Here is an 18,626-nt window from a genome sequence, read left to right on the forward strand (position 1 = left end):
TGAACGAGCTCAATCTCGGATTACAAGGCGTTTCTGCAACTATATTCAATGTTCAAGATAAAGTTGAGGCCATGATAAAGAAGTTAAACCTTTGGAAGAACTGCTTGGATACAAACAACACTGAAGTCTTTCCTGTGCTGCATGATTTTCTGTGCTCTAATGATCTCACACTATCTAAAAGTGTAAAGCGCGAATGTAACGTGCACCTTGAGGAGCTGGCGGTGCAGTTACGCCGATACTTCCCAGAGACGGACGGCTCAAATGATTGGATACGTCACCCGTTCACCGCCGTGCCTACTTCGTTATCACCGTCTGACCAGGAGAGCCTAATTGAAATCGCCACAGATGGATCTCTAAAAGTTGAACACGCTCAAAAGAACCTGGCGGATTTCTGGATAGGGCTGCGCACTGAACAGCCCGCGCTGGCTAAGCGCGCTGTCAAGACTCTGATGCCTTTCGCCACCACATACTTATGCGAAAAGGGATTTTCTGCTTTAACAAACATGAAAACAAAATACAGAGCAAGACTTTGTGTGGAAAACGATTTAAGACTCAGCCTTTCCCAAATTGAGCCAAACATTGAAGAGCTGTGTGCCTCTGCTCAAGCACATCCATCACATTAAATAAAGTTCTGTTTAATGAAAGTTCATGGCCTTTATGCTCTCGACAAAAAAGTGAATTCTAATAAATCCTTTGATACACTGCTAGTATTAAGTAGTAAAGTTTGTTATTAAAACTCTGTCATTACTAAAAAATATTGATAAATTCATTTGGTGGTGAGAAATAATCGACTGTGCAGTATTTATCTTTATGCATGCGATATTGCAATTTATTTATAGACACTAATTAAGAGTCGTTCGTAGTAGGGGGTATGCGGCTGAGGGTGACATGTCTCAAGGGGTACGTGGCTGGAAAAAGTTTGGGAAGCACTGGTCTAGAAGATATAGCTGCAGAGGTGAATACATGATCACTAAACTGATCATCGACTTGTGGCCTAGGGTGTCCTGGTTCCACATGCACACCTGTGAAATGTGGCTTTATCTGTCCATTCTTGCCTTTGACTCTCCCTGCCTGTACATGTGTCTGCTGTTTACTCTACCCTGAGGGAATGCTCACATGTGAGAAGCTTCTACTGTGTGTTTACATGAAAGGCCTGCTTTGTAACTTGCACAGACAATCTCAGGAAGCACTTTGAGCGCTGGCTGCTGAAGGCTAAGGAGAAGAATATATTATGTGATCATTTCTGAGAGGCTACGGTACAAGAACAAGCTTTGAATGTGTTAAACAAATCTATTGTTTGGGTTTTTTCATCAAACTATCCACAGACTTGATGATTATGTTTTGAAGTCCTCGATGTGCAACTGTGCTGAATAATTCTGCTTTTAAACAGGAGCAGGGGGTATATAAAAAGTCATATTAAGCTTACATGAAAAAGGTCACGAGATCTACCAGCTCAGGTTTATTTGTTTCTCAGTTGGCTTGAATGTTTGATTAAATAACAGCTTGATATCCAGCTAGGACCACAGCTATAGGAAATTCTAACAAACACTCAGAGAGGAGATATATTTGACTTTTAAAAGAACATGTAGTACTGCAGTTACTGTTACAAGTTACAAGATTTGAGATTCATTTAACTGATTACGTTTTCACTAGAAATGTATTGCCTTGAGGTCAGGGTGACCTGTATCATTTGTTATTGTGTAATAATCTCATCAGGGTACCAGCAGTCTCAACTACTCTCATTTGTTGTTCTACTGGAATGAATTCCTTTAATTATTGCTAAATGTTCCTGAATTTGCCCACCACATCTACCAATTTAAATGTCAAAGGCAAATTCATTGTCATCACATTGGTTGTGTTGCGATCCAACTGTGATATTGCCACAGCCCCGTCACCATTTATACCACTACTAAATCTTTTCAAGTTTTTGCAGCATTTCCTTTTTATAAGCTTTCAATTTCTTAGGTTCTGCAGCAATATATCACTGAAACAGTGGAAAAACCTGGACAACTATCTTTAACCCAGCCGCTGAAAAACTGAGAGGTGCACAATCAGCTGAAACACCAAAGGGCAGCTCATAGCAGTGGATGCTACAATGGCATCAATGACATTTTGTTCCTAAACCTAAACTAAACTGGACACTAGGAAACACAGGCTCAAAACATGACGAGAGAAACACAAGACAAAGATGCGACGACGAGCAGGGGATGACAGAGGACTAAAATACATGACGGGGTAATCAGGAAACAGGAGACAGAAGGGAAACACAGCTGGTACTAATTACACAGACGAGACGGGGAACAGAGGCTGAACACAGAGCAGGACTGTCAAAATAAAACAGGAAGTACATAACAGACCAGAGACCTAGACTAGACACTGAACAGAGGGAACGCTGAGTACAGGGACATGAGCGACATGAGACACGACTGACTGGGGAACAAGAAGGCAAACACGAAGACATAACTAAACCTACACTAAACATGGGGGCACCAGAACGAAACCTAAGAACTGGAATTAAGAGAGCAAAGAAGGACTAGAGCGTTGGAAATACAAAACAGAAACCATGATGAAATCACAGATTAATAATAATAATAAAACAAATCAAAACATTTGGTTACTGACCCAGGACTGTGACAGTGTTTTACAGATAGCTGTAGACACTCGCTAGCTATGTCCCAATTCATAGGCCGCATCCTTCGGAGGCTGCATTTGAAGGCCGATCACGTCACAGCCAGGCGATGAAGGATGTCCCAATTCGAAGGCTGCTTCAAATGCAGCCGACAAATGTGTCCTTCATTTCCCAGAATTTGAAGGATGGGTCGGGTATATCCTTCGTGGACCAACCTATCCCAGAATTCATAGCGCGGCCCAGCCAATTCCAGTTTCCAACAATGGCGGCAGCTAGTTGGTTTTAGTATTACTCTTATTACTCTTTTTGGGTCACAAAATAAACTTTTCACATATTTTCAGGCGAGAATGGTAAACTTTGTGTGTAAACTTCAAATATCTGCTCTATTTATTAAGACATCACATATTTGCAAAAGTGCTTTGATGTCTGTTACCGATAGCTCGATAGCTAACCGGGTGGTCAAGGCTCATTAGAGCCAGCGAGAATAGTGAACTCTCGGCACATCGTTTTCAGACCCCGTGCTGTCTTTCACTACTCAGGTTAAACATGATATATACGTCACTTAGATAACTTAAAAATGTTACTGTTTGGCTTTTTTCAATGTTTTATTTATTCCTAAGTAAATCGGTTTGACTGAGATTAAAGTTATAGTTTTCACACAGCTGAATGAATATCAAACTGAAAACTGATTAAACAGAAGTGTGAGATGGTCGAGAATTTACTCCAGTGTCCTGTTATATTTTAGATAGCAAGGAGCAGACGGCTGAGTTTATTAAACTCCACCGAGACAGTGGCGATGCAAATCTGAAGGCTAGACTGTCCCATTTCACAGCTTCCGGCCTTCTCGGTCTTCAAGGGACCTGACCCATGAAGACTGCGAAGGCCGGGTCCTCCGACGGATTCGGCCTATGAATTGGGACAAAACTACTGTTACAACTCTCCCCTGACTTCCTCCTTACATACTGATGATCTTCACTCCTCAGACTTTTGTTCCTGTTTCACTTCCTTAAGAATGGCTTGGTGATCAGCCAACTTTCCACTGAGACACTTTTCTGATGAAACTTCAGTGAACAGTAGATGGATCACCTGAAGGCCTAGATGCATTTCTCGGGTCGGCTGTCGGGTCTTTCTTTTGGTGTTGCTTAAGGACATAACTTTCATATTTCAGTTCATCTGCTGTAATTTTTTAAGCGTGACATTTCTTTCAGCCTCCACTTGTCCGGTTTCCTCAAATTGTTTAAGGACACAGTACACACTATGTTGAGATAGGCAGAGTTTTCAGCTAATAGCTATTTGGGACTCACCTTCTTGGTGCATAAAAATGAAAACTATTTTATGCCTATTAAACTGTTACCTTTCATATTTTTCAAAGATTGAACTAAAGAATTGGGAACAAATGTGCTAAGTTATTCTTTGAGTTATGTGTCTTTCTATTGTTGAATGATTCTTAGGTCAGTGTTAAAAGGCTTAACAAATCATCAAACAAACAAAAAAATCAGGTACAAGAAAAGAAAATGAGTGACAAAACAGTCAATGTCAAAAGAAACACTTCTGAAAGACCTCTAGAAACCCCACAGAAATTTGAAATTTGCTCAAGACCACTTAAAAAATTACAAGAAAGTCTAGGAAGCAAAATATAAAGAAATGAGGGGTGGCTCAAATGTTTAGCACAATACTCTAGATAGTGGAATGACGTTTGATCTCAATATCTCATAACATGATGTAAACATGAGGTGTTTTTGAGTTGTGGAGGGAGGCAGTGGAATGTGAACCTTGTGGGCTACAGAGCTCGTTTGCATTTCTCGTCAGTGCCTTCTGATAAGGTATGTTTCTCATGTGTTTTCTCAGAGTCTTGCTGTGCTTTAAGCACCCAGGTGACAGATTATTCAGCGCTGTATGACAGAATGAGGCAATCAGTGACTTTATGGAGCATTAATCTGATGATGTGCTATGAATAGCCTGCCTCATTAATACGAGCAAACTACTTTGTTGTAAACTTCTGACACACTTTTTTTCTTTTTTGGAAAAACATTAAGTATCAGCTCTATAAAGAGTTCCACAGAAAGCCAAAGTTGTTGGTATCTATTGTAACAGGATGTTTCATATTTATCTTTTTTGATGCATCAAATATAGCATGTCTTCAGTATTTAAAAACAATATTCCAGTGTTTTTGTCATCTAACCAGCCAGTCACTTTCAGCCATTACTCATCAATTCTGCATCAGAGATAGCAGCTTTGATAAGACTGTGACTCACCTCCACTTCTATGCATTCGTTTAGTTTCTTGCAGGTGGCTGAAATGGTCTCAGTGGTGCCAAACTCAAAGTACCACAGCTTGTTCTTCATTCTGAGGAGTCAGAGGGGACACAGAGGACAGACATTTTCTTTTGGCAAACATATCAGATAATACTCCCACTTCACAAGTACTGTGTTTTGAGCCTACAGCACGATTTGTTCGGGTGCAGTGGACACATATTGAAGCTGTCTGCTGCCTTGAGTCATCTCACATTTTCTGACAGTTCAGGACAGCTTGTGGTCATGTGACCTTAGAGTTCAAAACTCCATCAATGCACCCTGAAGCTAGAATGGGGACAGTAGCATTGCCAGCATTTAATGCACAGAAAGTTGACCCCGCCATCTGTCAAACAGGCGTTCTGCTGTTCTCATCGAAACCATCCTGTGAGCTGCAACGTGAGCGTTGCCTCCGGAGGGGACATGGGGTGAAACATTGCTGGTGGTGGCTATAGTATCAGGGCAACCATTACTGTGATTCACAACATTCAAAGCAAACCTGACTGGGCCTGACTGAGCAAAGGTTCATTTCTGCCCTGCAGACGGATTTGTCAGAGGTGACCTGATGGATTTATTTATGTTCATATCTTCGTGTCATTCATTGCTGTTCTGTGACTGCATAGTGGCTGAATGATACGGTTTTCAGTCAAGGTGAAATATCTGCTTGATCAGTCTGGAAAGATGACCTCAAGTGCCCTTCACTGGTCCACAGGCAAAAACATCCTAATTTCATTCATTATTTCCTCTGGGGGTTTAATATGATCTGGTTACAAGGTGTGCTGTACAGGCGAGTCTGGTTCACCTTGCATAACATACCGTGAAATTAAAGGTAGCAAGAAGTTAGTTGCCTTCGTGATCACTGGGCAGTGTGGATCTTCTTCATACATGCTGTAGACGATCCACAGTATTACGGCACTAAATAGTCTGAAGAACTTTCAACCCTGTGAGTTCTAACAGTGTATTTATACTACTGAGTTAAATCTACAACATAGGTCTGTGCTAAACCCCAACCCCCCTGAAACCCTATACTGTTACCTAACATGTACTTCCCTAGAAATGTAACTACACATTGTGTCGACACAGCCCACAACTATTACGATTGGCCTGTTTAGTACTGTTGATTACTCCTGTACATTTGTAGATACTTTGTCTCTGCAGTTTTTCAATGGATTAGTGACAGAAGAATATATAATATAAGGATTCACAGATGTCAGCAAATTTCTGCAGGGAGATTGTCAAAACTATTGGAGTTGACCTGAGGGACTTTGCAAAGAGATGGAACAACTATGGTTGCCTCTGAAATAAAAATAAAGAAATTAACAGCAACAAACAGTAGAGACCCGAGAAGGGAAAAGTCTCAGCATTTTATTTGTTTCTATCATGGCTGGTACTGTATATAAAACATATACACCGGGATACCACCACAAGCATAAATGCTGGCAACAGCATCAAACACACACACAAGTTATATTTTAGCTCAGCTGAGATTCATGGCAGGAGTCTAAATCAGCAACCAGTCATCTGTGTTGACACTAAACCTACGCCATTAGAATACGTCATTTTGTTCTTTTTAAATTGTTCTTCATACTCAGGTGACCAACAAAAAATAATAATTCTGACAAACACAATCCCCCCCGCCAAAAAAAAGTGGGGATACTGTTAAGGATTGGGGCCTATCACTGGTCATGACTTGTCACGATCACTACGCGTGAAGTACTAAACAAGGGGTTCCTAGAGCTTCTAGCTTTAACATAGATGGAAGATAAAGGATGACCCTGCATATTTATGCAATCACTAAAAGTGGTGCATGTTTAATGAAATCACAGTAGGTACACTGGTATGTGGAAATATTGCTTATACTAATAACATAGTTATTGACGCAACAGCGTTGTATAATGGAGGTATGACAGCACCAAGGTTAGGTGCAATCCTAGCCCAACAAAATAGGACATTTCAAGCAGAAGCTCTTTAGAAAAGTCTCAAAATTTAACAGAGCAAAATAAGAGACAGAACAATACTGAACAGACTTCAGACACAGCATTAAAATCTGTAATTACTCTTCATGTTCTTTAAAAGGTAGCACGATTGTCTTCAGCTGATACACTTGTTCACATGTTTTTCTTGCTGCTAATTGTCTTTCTGTGTCTCGCTCTTTCTCTTTCACCTTAATTCCTCCCCAGAAACCTCTGCTGCTGTCAAATCAGGGGATTATGAGCATATTTGAGATCACAATTAGGAACAGTTGTGATTCTCAACGAGGCGAGCTGCCTAACCTCATTAAGCTGCTTCCACTTGAGACAGCCTGTAAAAAAATGCAATTAACTCATGTCCCCCTCCCCCCTTATGGACAGCGAGTGCAACAGGGAGGCAGACTACTTCCTTAAGCCTTTCCACCATTATTCCCATGTTTCTGCACTAAACCTAATGCAAAACTACAACAAAGGGGATCGTAAATAGTCTAAAAAATCTAACACTTTAATCTCTCATTATTAGTCTCCAGTTCAGCGTGTGCTGAGCCCTCAGTTGGCTTTCACAGCGTACTTGCAAAAAAGAGAAGTACTTATTAATTCTATTCAACTTTAACAAGTACTGTCTGGTTTTTAAGATGACACATCTCCTTCAGAGAAACCAAAAGATTCAAAGAGAGTGTGGCGAACAGAGATTGGTGGTGTAGTAAGGTACAAGGTGAAACTGTGCTGTTATGAAAACACAGTTCAGGTGCTTCACTACTTCAGTACTGCTCGGGGGCTCCAAAACCCTCACCAGTATACTGTGCCTTGGAGTTTCTTGCCCTTCCTGTCAGATAAACATCTCTTTAAATCACTAATATGAAAAATGACTTTATGACCCCACCACGTCTTTTCAATCCCTCCTCCTCTCTCATACCGGTTGTGAAATCAGAAGGATACGAGGTCAGGGAGTAAAACTAATTAGCAGAGAATGTGTCCTGACTTTGAAAATCAGTGCAGACAAAGCCCAGTGCAGTCAGTGGTATACAGACATATAGATACTCCAATTTCTATATAAAATGGAGTATCTATATACTAAATTGGTTTTCTGCAAGCAGAAATTAAACCCTGTTGGTCTTAAACAGTGTGAAAAATAGAATAGAATAGGCCTTTATTATCATTGTATATGTCTGAACAGAGAAAATGCAAAACAATGGAAAGACAATACTCGAGCTTGATAAAGTAAAGAACTGGGGCCTGTTCTTCGTACCTCGCTAAGTAAGTTAGCTGGATTAGATTGTTGACGATTTCGCGTGATCTTTGATCGTTCGGTTCCCCGAAGCTCATCCGGGACTTGCTGTCATAGCAACAGAGCCGTAAGCGTAAACCTGCTCGGGAGCAGGTTTACTTTATGTAAACAGGATTAGATCGCGGCCACGCAGGTATGTCCGCTTCATTTATACAAAAGCAACAGCGATATTTTACCACTGTTTCACCATAAATAAATAACATCAATGTAACTAAAGATAATGCAGCACTTGATCCTTTTATTGATGTCACACAGATACATACAGGTCATTTCCTAAAAAAGGGAAATGAACTATTAACATTCTATTACATGTATGTGATTATTACAGATGTAATTCATATTTCAGAGTAGTAATTGTAAATTACTTCGTGTAATCAAGATGAGAGACCACGGCTATAAAAGCGAAGGTGGATTTGGGAAGCCTGTCGCAGCCATGTCCTGTCCGTATACGCGAGCCACCCTTTGCGGAAGGTGCAAGATTGATAAGGAGAGTCCTCAGAATTCAGCGTATATTGCGGGACAGACAGGATCCTTTAGCTCAGCGCGACAGTGTGCTCATAGAGAGATATCGATATTCCCGTGAGGGTATTATTTACTTAACCAACTTGTTGACGAGGGGGTGCAGGACCACCACCTGTCTTTTTTTCCTCTGCCCTTTTCTTGGTTGCTGTTATGAACAAACTAACAGAGTATTACAGGCCAGTATTACCTTGCCAAGAGACGCAAAGCAATCTAAGAGATAAATATTACCATTCTGTAGAATACTCCTGTATTCCACTTTTACTTGTTCCCATGTTCTTGTGGGTCCTGTTGTGGCTCTAATGTGAAAGGGGATATAATATAACATATTATAATATAATATAATGCCATATGATATTGGACAATATAGTGTCATATGATAGATCTACCCTACCGCCTACTGGTGTTGGCCAGAGGGGCCGATGGCGCGATATGGCAGCCTGGCTACAACCGTAGCTGCCTCCACCAGTGTGTGAATGTGGGAGTGAATGAATAGTGGTATCGTAAAGCGCTTTGGGTGCCTTGGAAAGCGCTATATAAATCCAATCCATTATTATTATTATTATTAAATTACCTACGAGTTTGATTTGTCAGCAACTTTCTGCCAGCCCTCTCTCCTTGCTTTTGCAGCCTTTGCAGTGTTCTCTTGCGTTTTAATTAAACTCTGAAACTCCTGAAATCCCTCACTCAAGAGTTCTTGCTCTGCTGCCGGAAAATACCGAGCACGCCCCTTCGACATTTTCGCCGACCAATCAGCGGGTTGCCGATCAATGTTTCTACTATCGATGCGTAGCCCCTTTTACGACACCCAGTGATGTCACATTCCTGCGTCCAGCTGTACTAATCGTCAACAGCAGGTGTGTTCGGGGAACCGGATTAGCGAGCTCACAGTTAGCGCGATGGTTTGGTCTTGGATGTGTCATTTGATCTTGGATGTAGTAAGCGACGTACGAAGAACAGGCCCCTGAAGGCTAACACAATGCTGGCTGCAGTGTTTTTAGACAGCTGGTAAGAAGTTGCTGATATCTGATCTCTGATAATCCAATCAGGCGATCGGTGACCTAAAGCTTCATTGACCCATTCTTTTAGCTCGACAAAGCAGCTTATGAAGAGAGCTAATTATAGCTACATATACAAGCATATCAGGTGAGAAAATAGGTATATTTTTGGTGAGATATACACTTACACTCATCATGGACATGAATGTCAAGTCAAGTGGCTTTTATTGTCATTTCAACCATGTACAGTGTGAAACGAGACACCGTTCCTCTGAGACCCTGGTGCTACATATGACATATAACAGACAAACACAGGACTACATAAAGTGCAATGTGCAAAGAATGCAAAAAACCCCAAAACAAGACAAGACAGTGCAACACTAGACAGAACAGGACGATACAGACACAAGACAGTGCAATGGAAATGTGCAAAATACTGAGTATTATGCAAAAAGTAACTTGTCATGTTTCTCATCATTTCTTTGAACCTTTCTTTTTCAACAGTGCATTGATTTTACAATACACATTTTTAATAACCTTAGAAATGTATTTCTTTTCATCAGAGAGTGACAGTTTGCATCTTCTTCCAGACCGTGGTCAGGTGATGACACATTCGAATAACTTGTACTTACATACAATTAATGATGAACTTATACTGTTGGAATCTGCAACTGTTTAGAAATGTCTCCAACTTGTGTTCTCCTTCTTAGATTTTCACTTGGACTTTCCGGTTGTTCAGACTGTTGCTCAATCTAAGTGGTGCTCTCAAACAGAAACTGAAACTACCAGTTGGAGCCAATCATGATCACTAACAAGAGGTTAACAGGTCTTGGCCTCATCAAATTAAAAGACACTGAGAACCCTCAGCATCACTTATTAAATGATTTAAGTGAGTGTATCTATCTGTTTGAGTCTACATACTTTTAAACCTATGTGGATTAGAGAAAGTCAAAAATAAATTCAAACTAGTGCACTCAATAAAAACGTATTCTGTACAGTCATTCCAACCTCAAAAAAAATCATTAAAATCCAGATATTACAACAAGTGCATGTAAACTACTCACCATAATATAGCAACAGTATTATTTAGACTTAGAAGAATGTCTTGTGTTGTATTATAAAACACACCGTTACTAAAAGGACTCTTACTATCACTGAAGTTAATTTAATATAGTGAAAAGAGAAGGTGGAAAAAGATCATATCAGTGAACATTTGTATCGATGTGGTTTTTAAAAAGAGAAAAACTTCCCCAGTGTGTTGTGAACCTTTGCTTGCGTACATGTATATCCTTGTCTGCACAACAGGAAGAGAGTGGATTTTCCCTCTGAACCAGGGAAAAAAAGAGGGGAGAGTGTAATAATAACTCAAAATAATTCAAAATTCACAAGTGGCGCATAAAAGGTTGGTAATTTGGAAGAAACAGGACAGATGGGAGCTTATTAGAGATGATAATATCATTCTGAATTGAAAGGATAAATCAAAGTGTTGCTCAGCAGCTGAAAGGGATCCTTTCTGCTTTTCCTTATTTCCCATCGTATATTTTGAACTGTGAATCATGCAAAGCTACTCCAGTGCGGTCCAAAAATAAATACATGAAGCTGAAAATGAGGAGAATTGGTGAAGTAGTATGCTTTTTTTGACTAAAGTGCAGCTAATAATGAGACTCTTTCTAAAATACATCAGAAACATATGCAAGCTTTCCCTAGTCCAGTTTCTGTATATTAATGTGCACGTTTGCACATTAAATATATTCATAATTTACTGGTGGTCATAATGCTTAACATGGTTATAATAATGTATATAATTTAGATACTATTGTTTCATCTCAAACTGTGAGGTAATTCTGAGGCTTTTTTCCCAATAAGAATAAAACATAACATTAACTGCTGAGCTGGTATTATTCAAAGAGGCCATAATGACAGTCAGCTAATACCAACTATACAGTGGTTTTGAAAGAAAGATGATTTATACTAATCCCTGAGATTTCCTTTCTGGATCTACACTGGCCAGATGTTCAAACTGGTAAAGCGCACAACCTTTGTGATCTTCTCATCATCAGAGGCGGGGGGGAGGGGGGGGGGGATTTCTGTATGAGATTCTCCGTCTCATGCAGACTTTCACTTCAAAAAGCCCTCAGCCCCCCAGGGCTAATGCCTCACATAATAAAGCCTGAACCATGACATAACTCTTAATACTAATACTTTTTGTTAAAGGAATGTTAATTGAACTTTATGACATTAACTATGTCACATCAAATCAGTGATTTTTTCCCCCTTTTTAAAGGTGTCACTGGAGCAAAACATTCCCAAAATTTACTGATGCCAGCTGTGCACCTGCGTAAATGAATGCCAAGCCAGGCAAAAACAGTTTCTGCAGTTCTATCGGGCTTGCGAGTCAATATCTAGAAGGACCACATTTATTCTTTGACTTAGCCTGAAATCTTGTTGGCAAGCTTTCTTGTAATTCACTAAATAGTACACAGAAATAGTTCTCCAGGCTGCTTGAAGGATATTCTACAGTTCTTATTTTTCTTCACTGTCAAGAAGAATCTGCGCTATTTCAGAAACGTTGACGTCTGGGCTCTGGGCAGAGTAATCCATCACTGATAGTGTTCCATTTGTGTTTTTCTATTCAGGTATGACTGCGACTGAGAGTTTCTTATCATGCTGAAAGTCTTTTCCATTCAGATATATTTCAAGATGTCTGTACTTGTCTGCATTCATAATTCCATCAGTTTGACAGGATCTCCAACACAGCTGACTGCAGCCCTAAACCATGACATGATGACAGAGCCTTCACCATGCTTTACAGGCTGCAGACATTCACTGTTGTACCTCTCTGCCGGCCTCATCTGTGCACACTGACAACAGTTTAAACCGAAAATGTGAAATTTCTGCCATGCCTATAATAATTTGGCATGCTTCAGCCTTTTCTCCCTGTTTCAGCCACCCTTCCACTGACACCGTTTCTGATCAGGCAACTGAATCAGCTTTAGCTTTTCTCTGTTATAATCAGTGTTGGTCAAGTTACTTGAAAAAAGTAATCAGTAACTAATTACTGATTACTTCCCCAAAAAAGTAATCCCGTTACTTTACTGATTACTTATTTTCAAAAGTAATTAATTACTTAGTTACTTAGTTACTTTTTAAAAACACGATTTACAACCTGAAGAGGTGATAAAGTGATAGATCTTTCAGCCCAATTCTACTTTTTCTACATAATCCATCATACAAAATGTAATCAAATGGAGAAGTCCCTTTTTAAAACTTGTTTTATTAGTTTTAATCTTTTAACTTTATGCATCAAGCAAAAATTTTATTATATGCAACATTCACTGACTGGAAGAAATTTGTTTAATATTTAAACCTATTTTCTGCACATTCCAGCACATAAATTTTTTTTTTTTGTGTTTACACTCAGTCTTTCAAATAGATGCAAGTAAAACACAGCAGAACATAAATAAAGTCAAAGACTCAGCGGTCCTGTTGCTCTATTTTCACCTGTAAAGCAGGAGCAGGGTAGGCGGAGGTTTACCCTGGTGCAGGTGTGCCGCAGCGGTCAGTGGAAGGATACGGCAGTTTCTCTGTGAATTTCCCATTACGTGGTAGCGCACTCGGTGCTTGCTTGGAAGTTTAGGGGGTTTTTTTTCACTGTAAAAAGAAGTTTTCTTCCCACGCACAATGGACACTAATGTTTTTGTCACTTTTTATGGAATCAAACTTAAAGTAAGGTCAGTACTTCCACGCTTTAAACTCTGCATGCTCATACTCTCTCCAGTACTCGATATATGATCCACTGTTGATCTGCACACAGCTGTTGTCACAAACGTCGCACTTGCTTACGTCACTGTCATGAGACATTCTCGCAAAAAAAATCACGGTTTTAGTAACGCAGTAACGCAGCGTTCCTACGGGAAAGTAAAGGTAATCTAATTAACGTTTTTGCAATAGTAATCCCTTACTTTACTCGTTACTCGAAAAAAGTAATCGGATTACAGTAACGCGTTACTGCCCATCTCTGGTTATAATCTTACAATATTTTGTCGAGCAAAATTTTAAACATTTGGATTATGACTAGAACTAAATGACAATTTATTCAAAAGACAATGACTAAAACTCTAGATTTGCTGCAAATTTACCACTGCTTTTTATGGAACCAGTTCAAAATCAGCTCTGAACAAGTCTGCCTTAGTCACAAAAGGGGAGCACACATATAACTGATCTGAGGGGTCCACACGAATAAATATGAAAACGGCGTATACGTCTGAAAACGCTCCGCGTCCACACTATCGTTTTCATTCGTTTTCACAGACTCGTTCATTTACATTGAACGCTTACGTTCCAGTACTGCGAATGCGTGAAACGCAAGACGATTCGACCTGCCTCATTTTCGTCTGCCGTTTATTCACTTTCCGACTCTTTGAAACATCGCGACAAAATGTTGAGGAAAACTTTTTTTAAATGGACTAACAATGAGTTGGAGTTGTTGCTGCGAGTAACACAAAAGTACAAAGTTGCAAAAGCGAGTGAGAAATAAAGAATTTGAAGAAAAGCTATCTGGAGCATGTACACACTGATATTAATCGTTAATAGGGCTGTCAGAACTGAGAGCAAACAAAACAACTGCTGTATAATGCCCTCCACTCTCTTAGTTTAATTGGTCACATGACTGAATCCCATGATAAAATGTTTCATTGTTTTCGAAAATGCTCCGGGTTCGCTGTCCACACTGCGACGCGAAAACGTCGCTTTCAAATGTATCCGCTTTGGAGAGTGTTTTCACAATGCTCCGTGTTCCTTGAGCGAACACGCCGTCTCAGTGTGGACGGGAGGCCAAAACGGAGACAAAAGGATGCGTTTTCAAATGAAAATGTAACAGTGTGGACATGGCCTGAGTAAGAGCAGTTAGGATAGATGATTTATACTGCTTAAGTATTTTAAAAAAAATTCTTAACATATTATTTCCTCTCCTCCCTGAAAATGTTCCAGAATGGATAACACACATTTTTGCACACACGCAAAGACTGCATTGTCCACAGCATGAGAAATGATTCGCACCTGGGCTTCAGGCTCCTGGAGGTCTGGCTACTGTGACCATCAGATGCTGAGATGTCAGGAATCACACATCCCCCTTGTCCCAGTAGGCCTGAGATAGTGGGGGATGGTTTGTGGTGCAAGTGTGTGAGAGAAACACATGCAGACAATGTGGGATTGTGACTGACAGGAAGTACAATAAAGCACTGAGCTAAGTGCTACATGTGGCTATGGGCCTCTCTCGCCAGGTCAAAGGTGATTTTATCATGCGCTTACCCACAGAGAAAGAAATAGCTGGGTCTCAACATTGACTCCTTTCAGTTTTAACTGCTGTAAACATGGAGGGGTGTTTACCCTGCCAAAACTTCAGTCACGCAACAATAGAACAGTTGCAGCTGTCCATCAACTGTCTTGTGCTCTGCTGCAGTACTGAAAAAGAAAATTCAAAGAAGAACAATAACCTCCAGCACCAGGCTTACTGTAAATATTGTACAGTAAGCTGCCGGAGCGTCACGGCACTCTCGCTTGGAGCTACAGTTTGATCTTTGCCACAAGAGGCTCTCAGAGCAATGGAGACAGTCAAAAGCAACATCCAAGAAGATTTTGTAGAAAAGCAAAGAGCTTTAAAGGTTACTGTGTTTAACCTCTGGGTTTATGTGGGCTAAATATGTCCCGCTGTCCACATAAATGCTTTACATCTTCTAAGTCTGCCTAATGGATCAAAGAGAGGGTCCGCTGAGAACGGCGGTATCTTTCTTTTATGATGCTGGAAACAGATATGGGACCAAGGATGGAAACTTCAGCATTAATTATTGAATTTCAAAGAGTAAACAAGCCATCTCTCTAGTACCCCTTCATACTCTCTCCGCTCCTCTATTTTTTTTCATTTTCCACAGTATGTCAGCTAATTAGCTGTGGAGTGAACCAGTGGAATACATGTTGTTGCCATCATGCAAACAACATGAAACACAGCCTGGTTCCCAAGTGACTGAGAGGCATTCAAAACAAGCTCCTACACTGAACTGAGTATTCAAAGTACAACTGCACATTGCGACGAAGGACGGCCGCTTTTACTCTCTAATTAACTTGTGATTTCAAACCTTCAGAGCAGCGCGTTCAGGGATTGTGCTTTTCGGCGCACTTTAGCACAATCACACATGGTCAACAGTAAACAAAGAACGGCTTTTAAGCAAACAATAGGTGCAGATCTTCATGCAGCCACACTGGGGACATTTTGCATAATTTGCTTTGAGAAACTTGAGAACGTTCTCACATTCATACACATCAGGCTACAGTAAAGACAACAAGCAAAGCAGGATTTCATCAACAGTCATTCCCCTCAGGGCAGCAGTTTATGTCTACAGAGGCTGATGCAGTCTGCTGCTGTTTGACTGTTCTTCTGAACGATTGCTTCACAAGTGTAGTAAAGGGTGCTGGACTGAAAAGGAAGCAGCTTTTTAAACATTTTGTTGCTTTTCGTGGGTCCATGAACACTTACTCTTTTGTGTGTGTAATTTCAATTGCCACGGATATAAAAATTAAATGCAAAATGTTCCTAAAGTGGCATTCGGTTTATGTTTAATTCCATGATATCACAATGAGTCCAATCAACCTCCAGGGCTAAAAAATGAAGCCAGTGCGAGGTACCAAAAACTAGAGTTCCTCTAATGGCCACACGGGCCTGGCTATAAAAGCAAGTCAGTCCCCACAGCTTTAAAAAAGATCAACTTCATAGCATCAAAAATTTATTACATTTATAACCTGATGCAATGAAATGTAATCTAGCTGACAGCAACCATCAGAAGATTGGTCGTAAAGGGATAGACGACAACATCAGTAAGATAAAGTCAGTCAGGGTGTGGAGTTTAAACAATGCTCACTTGCTACTAAAGTTTCCAAAGTGTGCAGAGAAGATATCTCACATACTATTACACCACCAACTGCAGCCTGGACCATTGATACGAAGCAGGATAGATCCATGCTTTTAAGTCGTTTACGTGGATCCTGAATGTTGCATTAGAAATGGAGACCAGGCAACCAATCTTCTGTCCAGTGTTAGTGACCACATGCTGCCCAAGTTTTCATTCTTAGTTTACAGGAGCAGCTTTCAGGTGTGATTTTCTCCTGCTGTCTTCCTCAAGGTTTGATGTTTCCTGCCAGGTAAATGACGCTCCGCAACGTGGTGACGTCATTCGGGGCGACTGGAATCGATAAGGGAATCGTTTGCAAAAATGGCAAACAATTCCAAGGAATTGAAACAGTGGGAACCGGTTCTCAACAAGAACCGGTTTTCGATACCCATCCCTACCAGCGACTGTAAATGTGTCCACAGAGTTTATGTATACAGCTTGTGAATCAAGATTTCAAGTGTTCGCTGATAAATTAGCACTGTGGCCCCCAAAAACAAGGATGGCAGCAGCAATGACACAACTGAGACTTCAAAATGCAGAGTTGATGTTATGGGGGCTATGTCCATCTTTTATATACAGTCTATGTTTAAAAAGAGATAGATCAAATTTGTGAGTAGCCTGTAGTTTGAGGCAGAGGGTATTTTACAAGGGAATAACTTCATTTTTCTAATTGTCTACTGTTTGTCTTCTTTATTCTGTGTTTGACCAGATGAAACTTTACAATGGGTCACAAAGGCCACTAACACAAACATTTTCTTTATCTCAACAGAAATTGTTCTAAGATAGAGAAGTCAGACAATCCAGTGGCACTCTGGTTTTAAATGTGCTATACAAATAAAGTTGCATTGTATTGTATGTAATGCTATTTAATTGTCTGATGGTGGATGCTGGTGTAGTGTTGATACTACAAAATTCCAAACAGAGCCTGTCAGAAGGCCTTTTGCATCGCTACACTTATGTTAAGAAAACAGTAGTTTTTTTGAGATGGTCACACAGTCTGTGTGGTTGAGACCTGTGATATTTACACAGTGCCTTATTGTTATGGAAAACAGAAAAGTGCGCCCCACAATAATTTCACACATGGGGCTAAGGTTAAGAATTTTTTTCTCAACATGCATAAAAGTTTGATATATAAATTCTGATGACGTCCTCAAGCTGCTCTCAGACTCCAATCCTGACTTTGTCTCATTTACATGTCTTCCTGGTGTGGTGAGATTGAATTCATCCATCTGAACCAGGCGATGGTATTTCATCAACTCTGGATCATCGTGACTCTCTCTTCTGACGTCTCCCTCTCTCTCATCAGGCTGAGGCGGCCACCCAGATGATGTAACTATTAATTAGGCAGCTGAGCTTTTGTTGTCCTGGCCTGCCATTTTAAAGGTGTCTTCTCTACCATGAGAATGATTCAACTCCCATTTACGTCATCACAGTCTCCCTCACTCATTTCTCCTGCTGGATGTCTAGATCATTTCATAATTAGTTGTGTGCTCGAACGAGTAAACATTAGAAAATAAAATGAAGAAATTAAAAGGATAGATCCTGGAGTACTCTACGCAGAGTTTATGCAACTCTTCTAGCTCAGTCCCTTTTAACTCAAATAAGGCCAACACCGCCAATATATCGACCCCTCTCTGCAGCAGGTTTTGGTCTGTTATCGATCGGTGACAATTATGGAGTACGAAACTGGGTTTCCAGATTAAAGTGCTAGGTCACTCGTTATTTATGAGGGTTTTTTATCAATTCATGGTATGAGGTTGGGTGCAGGTAAACTAATTTTTGCAGTAGCAAAATATTATGCTAAATCCCACTAAATATCTCACTAACCTGCTGTTAAACTTCTCAGGGTGCTTCTCACGCATCAGATGAAAGCGATGGGCGATTGAGGCATCCTGGAGGAGAAAACAGAAAAGACATTGTGAATTTAACCTCACGTGTTATTACAGCTGGATAAAGGTCAAATGCAAACTTAGCTTTGTGCCAGCAT

At 40.3% G+C, this 18,626-nt stretch overlaps 1 protein-coding gene across 3 annotated transcripts in view; it reads right to left on the bottom strand.

The window, feature by feature from the left end:
- The window catches only part of dgkg (diacylglycerol kinase, gamma), a 166,255-nt gene that overhangs the window by 40,015 nt on the left and 107,614 nt on the right, over positions 1–18,626 (bottom strand). For all 3 annotated transcript variants that reach the window (XM_014410488.4, XM_014410489.4, XM_014410487.4), the window contains 2 exons: positions 18,467–18,531; positions 4,885–4,975 (listed from right to left, as the gene is read on the bottom strand). In XM_014410488.4, coding sequence (XP_014265974.1) covers positions 4,885–4,975; positions 18,467–18,531 — 156 coding nt within the window. The remainder of the gene's footprint in view (positions 1–4,884; positions 4,976–18,466; positions 18,532–18,626) is intronic.

The sequence above is a fragment of the Maylandia zebra genome, linkage group LG16, assembly GCF_041146795.1.
Source record: "Maylandia zebra isolate NMK-2024a linkage group LG16, Mzebra_GT3a, whole genome shotgun sequence".
Classification (NCBI taxonomy): domain Eukaryota; kingdom Metazoa; phylum Chordata; class Actinopteri; order Cichliformes; family Cichlidae; genus Maylandia; species Maylandia zebra.